Here is a 20,690-nt window from a genome sequence, read left to right on the forward strand (position 1 = left end):
TGCCAACGTGTGGAGCTGTAACTACAGTCAGGGACAGTACATGTCCTTTACGGCTCACTGGGTGAATGTGGTTCCTGCACAGCCACACCAGCAACTTGGCCAGGTGACGTGGCTTCTGTGTCTACGTTCTCACGCCGTAGGTCCTGCAACAATGTCCGCCTCTGCCTCCTCATCCTCCACAGTGTCCTCAGCCTCCACTGCAGGGACAATTCACAGTGCCCCTCCAGCATACCACATGAGCAGGGCACGGCGGTGTTTCGCTGTTCTAAACCTCGTCTGCCTGGGCAAACAGAGTCGCACAGGGGAGGAACTGCTCCATGTCCTTCATCAAGAATTAGAATCCTGGCTTTCTCTGCAACAACTCAACATCGGAATGATGGTGACAGACAACGGGAAAAACATGGTGTCGGCGCTGCGTCAAGGAGGGCTGAGCCATGTGCCCTGCATGGCACACATGTTTAATCTGGTTGTCAGATGGTTCCTGAATTCTTCCACCCATCTGCAAAACATCCTAAAAATGGCCAGGAAGCTTTGCATGCACTTTAGCCACTCGTTCACTGCAAAGCACACCCTCCCAGAGCTGCAGCGGCAGAACGGCATCTCCCAACATAGGCTGATATGCGACGTTTCCACCTGTTGGAATTCCACCCTCCATATGTTGGACCGACTATACGAACAGAGAAAGGCCATAAACGATTTCTTGATGATCCAAGCGGACAGGACTACTCCCCTGTGTAACTTCGATGTCAGCCAGTGGCAGCTCATGCGTGAGACCTGACGTTTGCTCAGGCCCTTTGATGAGACCAGTCGCCATGACTACGGGATGGACAACGTCATTTCACTGCTTCATGTCCTGGAACTGATGCTGGTAAATGTGGCTGATCAGGGGACTGGAGACGTGGTGCCTAGATCTCACGGCCACATGAGCCCTGTGGGGGCTGAACTAGAGGATGAGGAGGAGGACATTGGAGCACAAATAATGTCTAGCGAAATGGGTGGTTTTTGTCGTAATGTGGTACCGGACAGAAGGAGAGGCCTTTCGTCTTACCTGAGATCGTGTCGGGATTGGTCTGGTGTTGGATTCTGGAGCTTTGCAACCTGCGGGTTTATTTGCCCTTCTGCGCTGTCCTGAAAAAAAGTCGGTGGATGTCTTTGTCCATGGGAGGTCTAGCTGCCAGAGCTGGTCAAATTGTAATGGCAATTCTTGAAGATCTTGTGTAGTTGCAAGATGGATTCTCCACCCATTTGTACACACTGTTGGAAGTATAGTCGTCTGCATCTGGTTGGAATTTAATCCGTTTCCTTTCTTGAAGGATCTTTCTTTGTTCAGCCAGTGTTCAATCTTTCTTGGTCTTCAGGGCCGTGACATCTTCAGATGGAAGAATGGCTGTCAGTTGTGACTCGATTGTGTTAATATTTTCTTTTGTCTTAGTGCTAACTTTTGAAGAAACTCTAGGTTAAATAAGATCAGGTCTAATGAGCACTTATTCAATATCTGTTGAAAGTTGTTTTCTTGATTATTGGTGAAGAGGGTAGGGGGTAGATGGCATCTGAGGCCATTTTTTTTTAGAATAACGTCTATATAAGTTAGCTAGCAGATATAGTGATAATGCTGACATATCTCAAGGTACAGGGTAGGAAGGATAGAACAATGTAATTCAAAATACGAGGTGTAGAGGGGTGGACATACAGTCAGGTCCATAAATATTGGGACATAAACACAATTCTAAAAATTTTGACTCTATACACCACCACAATGAATTAGAATTCTGCTTTACCTGCAGACTGTTAGCTTTAATTTTAGAGTATTTACTTCTAAATCAGGGGAACTGTGTAGGAATTACACAGTTTGCATATGTGCCTCCCACTTGTTAAGGGACCAAAAGTAATGCGACAATTGGCTTCTCAACTGTTCCATAGCCAGGTGTGTGTTATTCCCTCATTATCCCAATTACAATGAGCAGATAAAAGTTCCAGGGTTCATTTCAAGTGTGCTTTTTGCATTTGGAATCTGTTGCTGTCAACTCTCAAGATGAGATCCAAAGAGCTGTCCATATCAGTGAGGCAAGTCATCATTAGGCTGAAAAAACAAAACAAACCCATCAGAGAGATAGCAAAAATATTAGGAGTGGCCAAAACAACTGTTTGGAACAGTCTTAAAAAGAAGGAACGCACCAGTGAGCTCAGCAACACCAAAAGACCCGGAAGACCAGGGAAAACCCTTCACAACAGTTGGCCAGAACAAGAACATTCTCCAGGAGGTAGGTGTATGTGTGTCAAAGTCAACAATCAAGAGAAGACTTCACCAGAGTGAATACAGAGGGTTCACCACAAGATGTAAACCATTCGTGAGCCTCAAAAACAGAATGGCCAGATTAGAGCTTGCCAAAAATCTAAAAAAAGTCTTCACAGTTCTGGAACAACATCCTATGGACAGATGAGACCAAGATCAACTTGTACCAGAGTGATGGGAAGAGAAGAGTATGGAGAAGGAAAGGAACTGCTCATGATCTTAAGCATACCACCTCATCAGTAAAGCATGGTGGTGGTAGTGTCATGGCATGAGCATGTATGGCTGCCAATGGAACTGGTTCTCTTGTATTTATTGATGATGTGACTGCTGACAAAAACAGCAGGATGAATTCTGAAGTGTTTCGGGCAATATTATCAGCTCATATTCAGCCAAATGCTTTATGACTCATTGGACGGCACTTCACAGTGCAGATGGACAATGACCCAAAGCATACTGCAAAAGCGACCAAAGAGTATTTTTAAGGGAAAGAAGTGGAATGTTATGCAATGGCCAAGTCAATCACCTTACCTGAATCCGATTGAGCATGCATTTGACTTGCTGAAGACAAAACTGAAGGGAAAATGCCCCAAGAACAAGCAAGAACTGAAGACAGATGCAGTAGAGGCCTGGCAGAGCATCACCAGGGATGAAACCCAGCGTCTGGTGATGTCTATGCGTTCCAGACTTCAGGCTGTAATTGACTGCAAAGGATTTGCGACCAAGTATTAAAAAGTGAAAGTTTAATTTATGATTATTATTCTGTCCCATTACTTTTGGTCCCTTAACAAATGGGAGGCACATATGCAAACTATTGTAATTCCTACATGTTCACTTGATTTGGATGTAAATACCCTCAAATTAAAGCTGACAGTCTGCAGTTTAAGCTAATCCATTGTGGTGGTGTATAGAGCAAAAAATGATAGAAATGTGTCCACGTCCCAATATTTTTGACCTGACTGTAGAATAATACAGGTAGTACGTGGGAGGGGAACTGGGTTGGAGGTACAGTATAGGTACATAGGTATGCATTTAGAGTAATTCAGAATAATGTCCATATATGTTGGCTAGCAGATATAATGATGATGCTGAAATATCTCAAGGTACGAGGTGGAGAGGATTAAGCATGGAATAATGTAATTCAAAATACTAGGTGGAGAGGGGTAAAATAGGGAGAGCGAGATATTGAGGAAAAATAGGCTTACCAAAAGATTTTGTGTTGGAGGGCTGGCTGTCCGGATGTGGACTATGGCAGGGCTGAGATGTGGAGCAGTGGTGCTGGTGTCCATAAATATGCCTGAGGTGCCCTGCTTCCTGTGTGCCCATTGAGACGCTGGAGCATGTGTAATAAGAACGAGGCGCACTGTTAAGGGAGGCGCACGCGTGCTTGTGTGTGTGGTAGCGGCGACCATATTATAATGGGGAGCACATGCGCTATGTGTTCTTGAATGTGGGAACGTGCTGCGCGTGTGTGTCAAGTAGTATGGATGTAGCGGTGGCCATTCTGGAAGTGGAATAGTTGAGATGGATATGCCAGTAGTAAGAGAGAGAGAGAGAGAGAGAGAGGAATATGTAACTAAAGCGTAAATTTGGTGTAAATGTGAATGGTGAGTGAGATAGATGAGTCTCTGATGAGCAGCTTTCTTCACCCGCATAGTGAAGAAACTACTCACCAGCAGCAGCTAGACTTGGAGCAGGACCTGAACCAGCAGGTGGTGGCATACTTGGACAGCACCCTGCCACCTCACATTGAAGATCCGCTGGATTACTGGGCAGCTGTCATGCCCATCTCAGGTTATGTGCGGAGGTCTGCCAGGTTAGCAGCACGTGTGTAGTTTTTTGTTTCCCTTTAGGTGCACTGGGTGGGATCTTTTGTATGAGTTTAAATTACGCCCCTTCCCAGTGTCCTGTGTGGGGAATGAATAAATGAATGAATAAATGAATGAATTAATCAAGCAAGGAAGGAAGGAATCAAGGAAGAAAGAAAGGAAGGAAGGAATCAAGGAAGGAAGGAATCAAGGAAGAAAGAAAGGAAGGAAGGAATCAAGGAAGGAAGGAATCAAGGAAGAAAGAAAGGAAGGAAGGAATCAAGGAAGGAATGAATCTGCTCAGTAACAAGATAAGTTGGTTTTGTTTTCTGTCTAGGCTGTTAGAAATACGCCTGCCCCCTCCAGATCCTGATGAAGCAGGCTGTCTCTTTCACCATCTTAGGGATTTTAGTGAATCTTCAGCCTTAGGCATGGGGACACAGTTTATTCCCATCTTTAGGGTCTGAATGTGGGCACAGAAGTCTAGGGAGAGCTGGTAGGGATTAGTGAGGAGGTGACCTTTATCCCCAGCTTCTGGCCTAGACACCTGTTTTGTGGTTTTCTGTTGTATCTTGTATCCTGCCCAGTGTGACAGCAGCCAAACTGGATTTGTGGTCGCAACTAGGAGAGTTTGCGCTGGAAAGGCTGTCCTGCCTGGCCAGTAGTGTGGCATCAGAGCAGGTGTTTAGTGCGGCGGGGACCATAGTTACCCTAAGAACTCGCCTGTCCACCCAAAATGTGGAGAGACTGACCTTTGTTGTAATGAATCAGGCGTGGATCAGCAAGGATTTCCACCCACCAACACCTGATGCATCAGACCAGATCATCCATGGTGCCACACGAACACTTTGACAAAAGAGACTAGTTTCTTCTGGCTACCTGCCTCAGCTACTATTATGATGCTGCTATCTGCCTTATGCCACACATCTGATGCCAAGTGCTACTTCTTTCACCCGAAATCTTCAGCTGGTACTGGTATTGCCACCCACTTCCCCACTCTGTCACCGGGTCACTCTGTGGTTTCCTGATGCTGCTGCTACCTAAACACTATGTCACCTTGCCACTCTGTGGTCTCCTGATGCTGCTGCCACTTCCACACTATGTCACCTTGCCAGTATGTGGTCTCCTCATGCTGCTGCCACCTCCACCCTATGTCACCTTGCCAGTATGTGGTCTCCTGATGCAGATGCTGCCACCTCCACACTGTCATTCTGCTACCCTGTGGCCTCCTCCTGATGCTGCTGCTGCCACCTCCACACTGTTATTGTGCCACCCTGTGGCCTCCTCCTGATGCTGCTGCTGCCACCTCCACACTGTCATTGTGGCACTCTGTGGCCTCCTGATGCTGCTGCTGCCACCTCCACACTGTCATTGTGCCACTCTGTGGCCTCCTCCTTATGCTGCTGCCACCTCCAGACTCTGTCATTGTGCCACTCTGTGGTCTCCTCATGCTGTTCACACCCTCCCCACTTCATGACTGGGCCACTATTTTGCCTTTCGGCCTGCCTGACATCATCATTTATTTGACCCATCTTCTGATCTGTCAGAAGGAAGGAAAAATGAGACGCACAACAGATCCTGTCTATGTAACAGCTGTAAGGCCTGCATGACATGGTGCCTATTTTGCATCAGAATTGGAATATGGTCTGGTAGCCAAAAGCAGGAGTGGGTACAAAACACAGAAGACATGCAAAGATTCCATTCATATGTCTTCTCTGTTTTGGATCCACTCCTATTTTTGGGGGCTTTAGCAATGCTGATGGATTACTCACCAAATGCTGACTGAGTGAAGGTGGATGCTCCACAACACAAATTTACCGCTGACACCCACTCCACTCTGTCGAGGGTCTCTAATTGTATAAGTGTTTAATAAAATAGGTTCTGTAGACATCTATGTGGAATCAACTGATGACGGTGTAAAAGGAGTGCACTTCTTCTTGACGCTAACATTGACCTGTAAGGCTGAGTTCACAGTTGAGTGTCAGTTTTGGCCCCCTAACTGCCCAAATAAGTGAAGTGTGCAGTGAGTCTAAGGCCCCTTTCACACGGGGGAGTTTTCCACACGGGTGCAATTCGTGACGTGAACGCATTGCACCCACACTGAATCCTGACCCATTCATTTCAATAGGGCTGTGTACATGAGCAATGTTTTTCACGCATCACTTGTACGTTGCGTGAAAATTGCAGCATGTTCGATATTCTGCGTTTTTCACGCAACGCAGGCCCCATAGAAGTGAATGGGGCTGCACGAAAATTGCATAGAATCCACAAGCAAGTGCGGATGCTATGAGATTTTCACGGATGGTTGCTAAAGAGAGGATGTTATTAAATAGGGATGAGGTCCATTCACTTTATTATTTTCCATTATAACATGGTTATAATGGAAAATAATAGCATTCTTTAATACAGATTTCTAAATAAAAAGGCCCTTGAGGGTTAAAAAAATAATACAAAATTTACTCACCTCCTCTACTTGATCGCCAGCCGTTATAGTCGTCTTACTTCTTCTTGCAGGACCTGCAAAAGGACCTGCGCTGACGTCACCACGCTCACCACGTGGAGAGCGCGATGACGTACGCACAGGTCCTTTTGCAGGTCCTGCAAGAAGAAGAAAGAAGACTATAACGGCTGCGCAATCAAGTGGATGAGGTGAGTAAATTTTTTATACATTTTTAACTTCAAGGGACATTTTGCTTAGCATTCTGTATTAAAGAATGCTATTATTTTCCATTATAACCATGTTATAATGCAAAATAATAAAATCTGCAGAACACCGAACCCAAACCCGAACTTCACTAAAGAAGTCCGCATTCGGATCTGGGTACCACATTCATTTTTTTTTTTGCGTGCAAAACGCATTAAAACGCTTTTCACTCGCGTGTAAAAAACTGAACAACTCAATCGCAGCCAAACCTTACTGAAATTGCATGCGCACTCACGCAGGTTTCCCGCAACGCATCCAGACCAAATCCACAATGCTCGTGTGCAAGAGCGACACCTGTCATCTGCATGTCATACTGACTCACATTATTATTTCACTACCACAGCATACTCCCTATGCTTGTTACTGTAAGGGCTCGTGCACACGGCCGTTGTTTTGGTCCGCATCCAAGCTGCAGTTTTGGCAGCTCAAATGAGGACCCATTCACTTCAGTGAGGCCGTGAAAGATGCGGACAGCACTCCTTGTGCTGTCCGCATCCGTTGCTCAGTTCCGTGGTCCGCAAAAAAAATATAAGGCAGTTATATTAAAGGCTGTCCTTGCCATTCTGCAAATTGCGGAATGCACACGGACGCCATCTGTGTTTTTCAGATCCACGGTTTGCAGACGGCTAACACACAACGGTCATGTACATGAGTCCTAAGGTACAGTGTTCTGCACAACTATATAGGATTTCTGCAGCCAGAAAATAGCCGTTTTTTTACACGATTTGCCACAAACAAAATTCGGATAGAACCAATTTTTTCGGAGAATTCAGCGAACCGGTTGAATCAAATTTTTTTAGAAATTTGCTCATCCCTAATTACCACATAAAGTGACATGTCAGATTTGCAAAATTTGGCCTGGGACTCCAGGTGAAAAGTGTCTTGGTACTGAAGGGGTTAAATGTTATGGCTGATCAGTATTTAATAGCTCACACAATCCCAGTTACTGATGAAACCTATTACTGTGCAGATCATGGTATCCAATATCATACCATGTTCATATACCATCTCTCATTTATTTTTATTTTTATTGGACTACTTCTAGAGATTGTCAGCAAAAGTTTAGATTTGATTATATCACTGGAAAACACAGGACATTGTGCTTTTTATCTATGTTTTATTGTTTCGCATAGCTGGAAGGGCACAACATCTTCTCTAACTTGAGTTCCAATGAGTATGAGCACGTTTTGGAGATAATCCGCAAAGCCATTATTGCCACAGACCTTGCACTGTACTTTGGAAATAGAAAACATCTGGAAGAGCTCCACCAAACAGGAGCCCTCAACTTTAACAACCAGGTGCACAGGTAATGTAATGGATATATTTTTCACTTTATAAGGTGTAGGTGGTGAAAATTATTGAAATCTGAGTTATAAGGTAATTGCATCATCAGAAACAGAAGTTCACAATGCAGCATTTGGACCAGGACCGTGTGTTTTGTTTGTTTGTTTTGTTTTGTTGCGCCCAGTGAACTTGTCAGGAACCACTGAATTGTCTGGGCTACAGATATGGATGACCTATCCTCAGGATAAGGCCTCATGCACACGGCCATTGTTTTGGTCCACATTCGAGTTGCAGTTTTGGCGGCTCGGATGCGGACCTATTCACTTCAATAGGGCCGCAAAAGATGCGGACAGAACTCTGTGTGCTGTCCGCATCCGTGGCTCCGTTCTGTGGTCTGCAAAAAATAAAATAACCTGTCCTATTCTTGTCCGCACTTAGCGGACAAGAATAGGCTTAAAGGCTGCCCGTGCCGTGATTTGCGGCCACAAAACACACAACGGTCGTGTGCATGTAGCCCAAGTCATCAAAACCAGTTAGGTCCGGTCCGACACCCCCACAGATCAGCTGTTTTGAGTAGCCATGGTGCCAAAAACCATATAGTGTATGGAGCAGAAGCAGAACGCTCAGTACACTGTGTAGTTTTCAGCATCGGTGTACTGCAGCTCAGCAGCCGTTCACTTGCATGAAACCTGAGCTTCAGTACCTCAGCTCCGTCGCTACACAGCATACATAGCTTTTCTCTGCTGATCAGTAGGAGTTCCAGATGTTGGACCCCACTGATCTGAAATTAATGACCTATGCTGAGGATATATAGTGAATAACTGTAGCCATATAACCCATTAAATATTACAGCTGTCTGTTATATCTCCCAAAACCTACCACTTTTTATTTTAATGTATTTAAAACTGGCTCATTTATCAAGATATTGCTGTTGACAGATATTGTCATGATGTGAACCTGGTGTGCATTAGATTCCTTCTCAGAATGTCCACCTAATGTTTCCAGTGCTGATGGTCACACATGCACAGTATCTCAGATCCACTGTCCAGACCCTCTTGTACCTGAGTGGTGAAGTTATTCCTGTAGGCCAGCCAATAAGAATGGGCATACTAAAAGCAGACTATAACTAGCGCTGGACACTTTATCTAGCTGTTCTAAGAAAAAAGCCAAAAGAAACCCAAGAGGCGCCATTAACAAACAAGTGACAGCAATATCCAGACACATGAACTTTTTAATAATTCCAAGTAGAAACAACATATATTTTCTATGTCCTTTCATTGAGATATCTAATAATTTATTGTGGGACAACCCTTTTAAACTGTTCCACAGTTTTTTTGTTTTGTTTTTTTACAGGTGCTCCGCTCCACTCATGTATGAATATTTTGTAGCACATATAATAACTTTAATTTCCTTAGGACATAAAACAGATATTCAGTGTAAATAACTTGTCTCATGTGCAAATAGCAAAGTTTACCATATACTCTTACACATGTAGAATAAATAGTACTTCTTGCCCTCTTTTGTATTGGTAAACTCAATTTCTTTCTTGTGTTTTGTTTCAGGGATCGTTTAATAGGTTTAATGATGACAGCATGTGATCTCTGCTCTGTAACCAAACTGTGGCCCGTGACCAGAATGATTGCTGATGATATATATGCTGAATTCTGGGCAGAGGTACTTTTTGGGAATTAAGTGCAAGCAAGGCACTTGGAAGTGATAGTATGTAGAGTAACATTAGGACACCTCTACTCTGTGCATGCTGTATATAAAGCTCAGATTTCCATGCAATGGGCAGGTTTAGTATGGTGTAAGGCAGCACTACTGATTTTACAGCTTAATGTCAGACGATATGATGCACTAGAAGACATTCTGTCTTGGCCTTCACTTTTTACATTGAAAAGTCCGATTCATGCATTGTTTAAACTCTGTGCCTTTTTTTTTTTTTTTACCAGCACATATATTATTCAGTGGGATCTGGTTTTGTTCTTTGCATTATATACAACATATTTCCATATTTCTCAACCGCTCTAATTTCGTAGTTTAATGCGCATATTGGAGATAATAACACTCAATGACTTTATATTTGATTATTGATAAAATACATTTCTGTTTTAAAGGGTGATGAAATGAAAAGGCTTGGAATTTCCCCAATACCAATGATGGACAGAGATAGAAAGGATGACATTCCTCAGGGGCAGGTAATTAATTCATTTAACAAAATGGCAATATTGTGATATAAATATATGCATTTCTGGGTTACTTTTATTTTAACTTCACAAGTATCATCAGAAAATAATTGTTTAAATCAAATTTCTATCAGCAGCTCAGGAAAGATGGCCAACTTCCTAATAATGTACAGAAAATGTAGTGTACAAGAAAAGTTTGGACACACCTTCTCATTCAAAGAGTTTTCTTTAATTTCAAGACTATGAAAATTGTAGATTCACACTGAAGGCATCAAAACTATGAATTAACACATGTGGAATTATATACATAACAAAAAAGTGTGAAACAACTGAAAATATGTCATATTCTAGGTTCTTCAAAGTAGCCACCTTTTGCTTTGATTACTGCTTTGCACACTCTTGGCATTCTCTTGATGAGCTTCAAGAGGTAGTCACCTGAAATGGTCTTCCAACAGTCTTGAAGGAGTTCCCAGAGATGCTTAGTACTTGTTAGCCCTTTTGCCTTCACTCTGCGGTCCAGCTCACCCCAAACCATCTCGATTGAGTTCAGGTCTGGTGACTGTGGAGGCCAGGTCATCTGGGCAGCACCCCATCACTCTCCTTCATGGTCAAATAGCCCTTACACAGCCTGGAGGTGTGTTTGGGGTCATTGTCCTGTTGAAAAATAAATGATGGTCCAACTAAACGCAAACCGGATGGAATAGCATGCCGCTGCAAGATGCTGTGGTAGCCATGCTGGTTCAGTATGCCTTAAATTTAGACTAAATCCCCAACAGTGTCACCAGCAAAGCACCCCCACACCATCACACCTCCTCCTCCATTCTTCACGGTGGGAACCAGGCATATAGAGTCCATCCGTTCACCTTTTCTGCGTCGCACAAAGACACGGTGGTTGGAACCAAAGATCTCAAATTTGTGCTTTGGTCTGATGAGTCCATATTCCCACTGGTCTAATGTCCATTCCTTGTGTTCTTTAGCCCAAACAAGTCTCTTCTGCTTGTTGCCTGTCCTTAGCAGGGGTCTCCTAGCAGATATTCTACCATGAAGGCCTGATTCACACAGTCTCCTCTTAACAGTTGTTCTAGAGATGTGTATGCTGCTAGAACTCTGTGTGGCATTGACCTGGTCTCTAATCTGAGCTGCTGTTCTGAGGCTGGTGACTCAGATGAACTTATCCTCCGCAGCAGAGGTGACTCTTGGTCTTCCTTTCCTGGGGCGGTCCGCATGTGAGCCAGTTTCTTTGTATCGCTTGATGGTTTTTGTGACTGCACTTGGGGACACTTTCAAAGTTTTCCCAATTTTTCGGACTGACTGACCTTAATTTCTTAAAGTAATGATGGCCACTCGTTTTTCTTTACTTAGCTGCTTTTTTCTTGCCATAATACAAATTCTAATAGTCTATTCAGTAGGACTATCAGCTGTGTATCCACCTGACTTCTCCACAACGCAACTAATGGTCTCAACCCCATTTATAAGGCAAGAAATCCCACTTATTAAACGAGACAGGGCACACGTGTGAAGGAAAAAAACATTTCAGGTGACTACCTCTTGAAGATCATCAAGAGAATACCAAGAGTGTGCAAAGCAGTAATCAAAGCAAAAGGTGGCTACTTTGAAGAACCTAGAATATGACATATTTTCAGTTGTTTCACACTTTTTTGTTATGTATATAATTCCACATGTGTTAATTCATAGTTTTGATGCATTCAGTGTGAATCTACAATTTTTTCATAGTCATGAAAATAAAGAAAACTCTTGAATGAGAAGGTGTGTCCAAACTTTTGGTCTGTACTGTACATATATATATTCAACGAATGAAGAGGCAGCACTTCCAGTTTTTGGTGACAGGCGGACGACCCCAAACTTTATTCCCAGCAACGTTTCAGCCTTCTCAATGAGGCCTTTGTCAAGCTACAACAGTGCTAAAATGTGGGGTCTATATACCCACAATTCATTACAAATTCAGTGCAATCAGTGAAATCACATGTTAACAATAAAATCACATGACCATCAGACATCACATTATCACATGACTTTCTGTGTACATTCAATATTTGTATCAAAAGGATAAAACTATCATAAAACCCCTTATGACATCAATCAATAGTGTGAATCTTGCATCCTAGGCATTATACAATTTATATAAAGTGATCTGATGTACTGTGTTCAAGTCCCTTATATCTGACATCCAGTCTAACATATGTGAACATAAAAGTGCTCTATACACTAAGGGTTAAAATCACCAGTTCATAATACAGCTGTATCTTGTTACACTTTAAAAACTCATGGGACCAACCGTCATGGAACAGCCGAGTGCGCCTGCTTCAGCGTCTCCCCATCTGCCAAGCGCATGCGCCGCGCAGTGCGTCCCCCGCCCACCTCCCCACGCGGCCACGTCATCACGCACGCACCCTGGACCGCAATGTCGCCCAGTGGAACGCATCGCGAGTACAGTGGCCCCGGGGGGAGGGAAAGAGTAGACACACGCCCTCCCCCCGGGGCCACTGTACTCGCATTGCGGTCCAGGGTGCGTGCGTGATGACGTGGCCGCGTGGGGAGGCGGGCGGGGGACGCACTGCGCGGCGCATTCGCTTGGCAGATGGGGAGACGCTGAAGCAGGCGCACTCGGCTGTTCCATGACGGTTGGTCCCATGAGTTTTTAAAGTGTAACAAGATACAGCTGTATTATGAACTGGTGATTTTAACCCTTAGTGTATAGAGCACTTTTATGTTCACATATGTTAGACTGGATGTCAGATATAAGGGACTTGAACACAGTACATCAGATCACTTTATATAAATTGTATAATGCCTAGGATGTAAGATCCACACTATTGATTGATGTCATAAGGGGTTTTATGATAGTTTTATCCTTTTGATACAAATATTGAATGTACACAAAGTCATGTGATAATGTGATGTCTGATGGTCATGTGATTTTATTGCTAACATGTGATTTCACTGATTGCACTGAATTTGTAATGAATTGTGGGTATATAGACCCCACATTTTAGCACTGTTGTAGCTTGACAAAGGCCTCATTGAGAAGGCTGAAACGTTGCTGGGAATAAAGTTTGGGGTCGTCACCCTGTCACCAAAAACTGGAAGTGCTGCCTCTTTATTCGTTGAATATATATCTTGGATGAGAAGCCAGCCTCTCTGAGGAATTTTGCACCCAGTGCACAACATCTGACTGTGCTGCTGCACTATTCGTGGTATTATATATATATATATATATATATATATATATATATATAAAATCCTGTAGTGTGTTTCACTGATCGCTCATAATATTCTTCTAAATCCAGCAGATGTTATCACAGGCAGGACTAGGCTGGGTTTACATACGGGCCTGTTCACATCTCGTTTTTGTGTATGACAAGCTGATACGTTTAGACATACAGTAAAAGAAAGTACACAAGCGTATGCAATTTTGTAGTGATCTACACTTTTTTTTCTTTTTTTATAATGTATACATTTGAAAGATGTGCATAGGTTTCACTACAGTGTATCTATGCTGCGTATCCCCAGCATACTTACTAACTAACTAGCCATATAACCTACACAGAAAATGCCAGACCGCTTATACTAATTAAATCCTTTATTACAAAACTCACAATATGTTTATAAAAAACGACATCACTGGAGGAGATGCACAGCGGGTGCAAGTCCATTGGTATTCAACATGATTCTCATTCATTAAAGTGCATGTGCAAAAAGCGGATAGATATTGTAGATATAATAAACATTGGACAATTACCCATGCTGTGTCTCCTCCAGGATGGCGCCAACCCCAACGCGCGTTTCGGCGTACCTTCGTCTGGGGGTAGCGTCATTACTGGAGGGCCCAGATTAAATACAACTGCTGACCAATCAGTACATACCATCTATTACTAGTTCAACACATCATCGCGATCGCGCCGAAAATGACCTCCGATGTTAGACGCCGGCGTCTAGAAGACCATGTGATCCCGAGCGGTCACATGACCTTCACACGGTCACATGGTGAGGACAGCGTCACATGACCGCGCGCAGGACTGTCGAGAACCTGTGACGCCATCCCAACTCGTTGTGCACAATTCAAAATAGCAACAGAATGATCACATTACTATATTCATATATAAGACGGTCTGAATGCACAGAAGATGTAATAATTTTCAGAAATATCAGCGCAAGAAGAGATAGAAAGGTGGCCACCTTCATTAGACATAGAGAAAATCAGAAATTCAGAACATTGGGCATAAGATAGATCGCATTATGACCATCTAAACAGGTCATATATATTTCATAATGATCGATACATATAAACTATGTGAAAACGTGAAAAAATATATTAATAGTTTTAAACATTATTAATGTAATAAATAATGTATAATTGAATATACACCAATTACCGTATATGATACTGGATCAATAAACTGGTTACATACCCCTTATCCTTAACCAAACGATGATATCTTATAAAGTGCATGAGTGCATTAAAAAACAAAACCATAAATAACCAAAATACAAAAAATTGAATCCATAGCAATAATATCTTCAGTTGTGCGGTCTAGAATGTTAGTATCAAAAGTGATAATCTCAACTATAGACATAAAAATGTATATGTGACACACATTATGAAGTGAAGGAAGATTAGAGTTAAATAATAACAAACCACTACAAAATTGTCATCTATCCCATGCCGAATTAGAATAGGGCCTCTATATCCAATTATGAAACAAGAAGAAGACAGAACAACAACTGCCCTCTATTAGTGTTGGCCCACCCAGAAGCAATGTACCTATCCAATTTCTCAATACAAACTATCCCATACTATGCTCCCAGTATATGGTCCTATCTCTCAAGTCATATGCTGTGATGAGATAACAATGTTAGGTCGATCAGCGATGACCCTAAAAGGTAAGGGTTAGACATATTTAAAACATAACATTAAAACTAAGAAAAAACCCTTTTGGGTGTGGAGACCCGTGACCCCCATGACTATAAAAATGAGGAGAAGCCAGTAGAGTCATTGAGACCGCTCGGATGCAGTGTGTTTAGCTTCAAAATCCACTTACATTCGAGTTGCCCCAATCTTTTGGTTATATTACAACCCCTGATGTTTCTCATAACACAGTCTATCGCCTGCACTTTCAGATGTACTGGACTGCAGTCGTGATATGCCTTGAAATGCCTCGCTACAGGTTTTAAATTAGACGGATCTTCTTCACTGGCTGCTGCCCTTATGTCCCTAACGTGTTCTCGTACTCTCACTTTTAGTTCTCTCGTGGCCAAACCCACATACATTTTTGGGCTGTACTAGTGCAGGAGAGACACTGGGTTATTTTGAAGTTTTCATATTGGTCGAATCATCAAAGGATGTCGCTCTTTCCATATTTGGACATGCTATACACTTTCCACATGGGACAAAACCCCATTTGGGTTTTCCAATTCCTGGAAACAATGGTTGATTTTGCTTTACAAATAAACTGCGTACAAGGTGATCTTTCAAATTTTTAGATCGTCTGGCTGTTACCATAGGATATGGTGCAAGATATTTTGTCAAAATCAGTACATGTCGATGGACCGCGCCATTTTTTGGACGCAGTAAATCGACGATGTATTTATGATCTGGCAGGGAAGTATAGAGGAGTTTAGTGATTTCTTTGGGGCACTGAACAACAACTGCAAGAATATTAAATTGACATATAAATACAGTAGGGAATCTATTGAATTTTTGGATGTGCAATTGGAAAGGGGTATCGATGGATGTATAGTAACAAACATATTCAGAAAACCGACGGCAGTGAATTCATATTTACATGCATCTTCATCACATCCTCCACAGATGATTAATTCGATCCCGACGGGGCAATTTCTTCGGGCTCGGAGAATATGCTCGACAGACGAAATATTCGAACAACAAGCTAGTCAATTAAAGGAGAGGTTTACCAATCGTGGGTACAGTCAACGTGTGATTAAGAAGGCCTACAGGAGAGCAAAGACATGCTCTATACAAAATCTTCTCTTTTCTGAGAATCAAAGGACCAGTGATAACAGGACACGTTTCTTCACAGGGTATCATGGAAGGTGGATGGAGATGAAAGATGTCCTGAGAAGATCGTGGCCTGTGTTATTGACTGACCCTATTTTGACGAAATATCTTGCACCATATCCTATGGTAACAGCCAGACGATCTAAAAATTTGAAAGATCACCTTGTACGCAGTTTATTTGTAAAGCAAAATCAACCATTGTTTCCAGGAATTGGAAAACCCAAATGGGGTTTTGTCCCATGTGGAAAGTGTATAGCATGTCCAAATATGGAAAGAGCGACATCCTTTGATGATTCGACCAATATGAAAACTTCAAAATAACCCAGTGTCTCTCCTGCACTAGTACAGCCCAAAAATGTATGTGGGTTTGGCCACGAGAGAACTAAAAGTGAGAGTACGAGAACACGTTAGGGACATAAGGGCAGCAGCCAGTGAAGAAGATCCGTCTAATTTAAAACCTGTAGCGAGGCATTTCAAGGCATATCACGACTGCAGTCCAGTACATCTGAAAGTGCAGGCGATAGACTGTGTTATGAGAAACATCAGGGGTTGTAATATAACCAAAAGATTGGGGCAACTCGAATGTAAGTGGATTTTGAAGCTAAACACACTGCATCCGAGCGGTCTCAATGACTCTACTGGCTTCTCCTCATTTTTATAGTCATGGGGGTCACGGGTCTCCACACCCAAAAGGGGTTTTTCTTAGTTTTAATGTTATGTTTTAAATATGTCTAACCCTTACCTTTTAGGGTCATCGCTGATCGACCTAACATTGTTATCTCATAATTGGTGTATATTCAATTATACATTATATATTATTTATTACATTAATAATGTTTAAAATTATTAATATATTTTTTCACGTTTTCACATAGTTTATATGTATCGATCATTATGAAATATATATGACCTGTTTAGATGGTCATAATGTAATCTATCTTATGCCCAATGTTTTAAATTTCTGATTTTCTCTATGTCTAATGAAGGTGGCCGCCTTTCTATCTCTTCTTGCTCTGATATTTCCAAAAATTATTACATCTTCTGTGCATTCAGACCGTCTTATATATGAATATAGTAATGTGATCATTCTGTTGCTATTTTGAATTGTGCATAACGAGTTGGGATGGCGTCACAGGTCCGCGACAGTCCTGCGCGCGGTCATGTGACGCCGTCCTCACCATGTGACCGCGTGAACGTCATGTGACCGCTCGGGATCGCATGGTCTTCTAGACGCCGGCGTCTAACATCGGAGGTCATTTTCGGCACGATCGCGATGATGTGTTGAACTAGTAATAGATGGTATGTACTGATTGGTCAGCAGTTGTATTTAATCTGGGCCCTCCAGTGATGACGCTACCCCCAGACGAAGGTACGCCGAAACGCGCGTTGGGGTTGGCGCCATCCTGGGGGAGACACAGCATGGGTAATTGTCCAATGTTTATTATATCTACTATATCTATCCGCTTTTTGCACATGCACTTTAATGAATGAGAATCATGTTGAATACCAATGGACTTGCACCCGCTGTGCATCTCCTCCAGTGATTTCGTTTTTTATAAACATATTGTGAGTTTTGTAATAAAGGATTTAATTAGTATGAGCGGTCTGGCATTTTCTGTGTAGGTTTTATATATATATATGTGTTAAGCAATGTTTACATTGCTGGGTTTGTGCTAGGGGAGGCGGGGCCACATAGGGTTAAAAGGAGGCAGCCTGAGGTACCTGCTGCTGCTGCTCCTTCATCGGCACGTCTGAGGCACTTCCGGGTCGTTCAGGGTCAGGTTCGGGTCTGGAAAGCAGCTGGTGCAGGTCGCATCATCGCGACTCCAAGTAAGACAGGGGCGGCTGCACGTCTCAGGACACTGAGGGGGCGGGATGGCAAACACCGGCGGGCGCGCTCTGCTCTGCTAGCCGGCGGCTGATGGGTGCAGTGCAGACCGCGTTCCTGGCCGCACGGCCGGCGGCGGTACTCGCTCTGCACAGCGCCACCTGGTGGCCACATGCGGCGCGGACGGGGGGGGGGGGTTCAGCGGCAGCCAGAGACCTGGCACTCGGCATAGGCTGCTGCAAGCTGAACTCCAGGGCTGTTGTCCAGCGCCCCCCCCCCCTGGCTGCAAGCAAGGGCACCACATGGTTCAGCCACACACTGGAAATAAATAAATATATAAACAAATGAATGCAAGGGGGGGGGGAGGGTTGCACAGATGCAATACAGTGTCACGTTCACCGGCACGCCACGCATGTCATCAGGGAGGGTTCTGCTTTGGTGCTTGTCAAAATGCATTTTGTTCATCCTACACGTACCTCAGCAACCTCTTCATACCGCCGTAGTATTCACGCCCCAGGTTCAGGCGACCGCACAATCAGGTCACATGCGACTTGCCGTGTCCTCATCAGGCGACGGTCTGGTGGGATGGCGGCCTTCGCAGTCCCGGTCGCCAGCCACTCCTTGTGGGCGGGGGGGGGGGGGGGGGTCAGAAGGCCAGGGAAAAAAAAAACCCATGTCCATGTTTTACAGTTCGTGGTACCATAGGCATACACGGAAACAAGGTATGTATCAGGTTCCGCCATAGCGCAAGCAGGCAGTCATCCACGGCGTGAAGTCCACGGTGGAGGGTTGGCCAAAAAAAAAAAAAAAAAAAGTCTGTCACGTCCTCAGACTCACTTAAGTCCTGTCACGACCACGGGCATCCATAACGCGTCTGTCACGTCTTCAGACTTGCGATACAATCCTGTCACGACTACAGGCATTCGGTAAAGAAAAAGAAAAAAAAAAAAAAAAACCCTGTCACGACTACAGGCATTTGATAAAGAAAAAGAAAAAAAAAAAAAAAAAAAAACCCTGTCACGACTACAGGCATTCGATAAAGAAAAAGAAAAAAAAAAAAAAAACCCTGTCACGACTACAGGCATTCGATAAAGAGTAAAAAAAAAAAAAAAAAAAACCCTGTCACGACTACAGGCATTCGATAAAGAAAAAAAAAAAAAAAAAAACCCTGTCACGACTACAGGCATTCGATAAAGAAAAAAAAAAAAAAAAAAACCCTGTCACGACTACAGGTGTTCGTATCTCAATGTCTGTCACGTCCACAGACTCGAAATAAAGTCCTGTCACGACCACAGGCAGTCTTGTCATACACAACTTCCACGTCCACAGGCTGGTCAAAGTCCTGTCACGCCTACAGGCACACCACCGCTCTTCCACACATCAGCACGAAGTCCTGTCACGTCCACAGGCACACGTACCAGGACGTCTTCTCAGTCATGGTCACTCCACAGGTGCCACCTGGACATCCCAATACGGGCCAGGGCTGGTTCTGTCTTCGGGCCTCACAGCCCGGGAGACTACGGGGGGCGATCACGCAGGTGGCGGTAGCACGCTGGTCCGCCCCGGCCACCCGCAGGGGCACTCGAGCACAAGGTCATACTCGCAGCTCGGGAAAGGGGGGTTCTAATCGCTCTCAATTAATAACCAATAGGAAGATGTCGCAAGAATTCACTCCTGGTGGCTCTTCCGCGTCGCGAGACAATGGGGACACCCAGTCGGAGCGAAGCGTGGGACCCTCGTTACGTTCCTGGACCATCCCAAAGTTGTCCGCCGAGCTGCGCCGAAGAGGCATCCCCTTCCCAGCATCAGCAAGGAAAGCCGAGTTATATCGTCTTCTGATGTCAGATGGACCACCAGTGAGTCAAGACGAGGTTTCCATGGGTACCATTCAGACGTCACTAACCCAACTACACGCCGTGATCAACAATATGGCGTCATCCATGTCAGACCTTCAAGCCAGAATGGATTCGGTGGAAGCCAGGTCGGCGGCGGCAGCATTAGCGACACCAACACCTGCGGAACCTGTGGCAGGGCCATCCGGTGCTTCGGGTGGGTCATCCCACTTTCCCTCAATCGCCCCGTCCCACTTCATTCCGGCCAGTATAAGGCAGGACATATTGGAGGGCAAAGACGTCAACCTGGCGTCCCTGCTTATTGCGACACATGAGGCCCCGGACAATAGAACCATTGCGTGTGGGGAGGTCTCGGTAATCCTGAAGTCTAAGGACGCTAGGCTTAACAGGAAATTGAACGTCACAGAATTCGTTCTAGCGTTCAGCTTATATCGGGACGTGATCTGCACAGTCAACCCGCATAGGAGGGCTGAACTGGATCTATACATGTACAAGGTGGTGGAATTGGGTTACAAATATGGCGGCACAGCATTCTTTGACTATCATCGGTCCTTCTCAGCCAAAGCAGCAGCTGCACTCATCCAGTGTCAGCACGTGCTGGATTGGTCGGATATAGACACAGAATTGTTCTGCCGCCATTTTGCAGGGCTCAAAGCCCCGACCTGCACGGTCTGCAACTCGTACTCTCATACCACGGGTT

General features: G+C 44.0%; 1 protein-coding gene across 3 annotated transcripts in view; it reads left to right on the plus strand.

Annotated features, from left to right (window-relative positions):
• Positions 1-20,690, plus strand: part of PDE10A (phosphodiesterase 10A) — a 333,722-nt gene that overhangs the window by 290,710 nt on the left and 22,322 nt on the right. For 2 of the 3 annotated variants that reach the window (XM_044292077.1, XM_044292078.1), the window contains exons 18-20: positions 7,936-8,108; positions 9,649-9,760; positions 10,204-10,284. In XM_044292077.1, coding sequence (XP_044148012.1) covers positions 7,936-8,108; positions 9,649-9,760; positions 10,204-10,284 — 366 coding nt within the window. The remainder of the gene's footprint in view (positions 1-7,935; positions 8,109-9,648; positions 9,761-10,203; positions 10,285-20,690) is intronic. The other variant, XM_044292079.1, reaches the window with a different exon arrangement.

The sequence above is a fragment of the Bufo gargarizans genome, chromosome 4 (assembly GCF_014858855.1).
Source record: "Bufo gargarizans isolate SCDJY-AF-19 chromosome 4, ASM1485885v1, whole genome shotgun sequence".
Classification (NCBI taxonomy): Eukaryota; Metazoa; Chordata; class Amphibia; order Anura; family Bufonidae; genus Bufo; species Bufo gargarizans.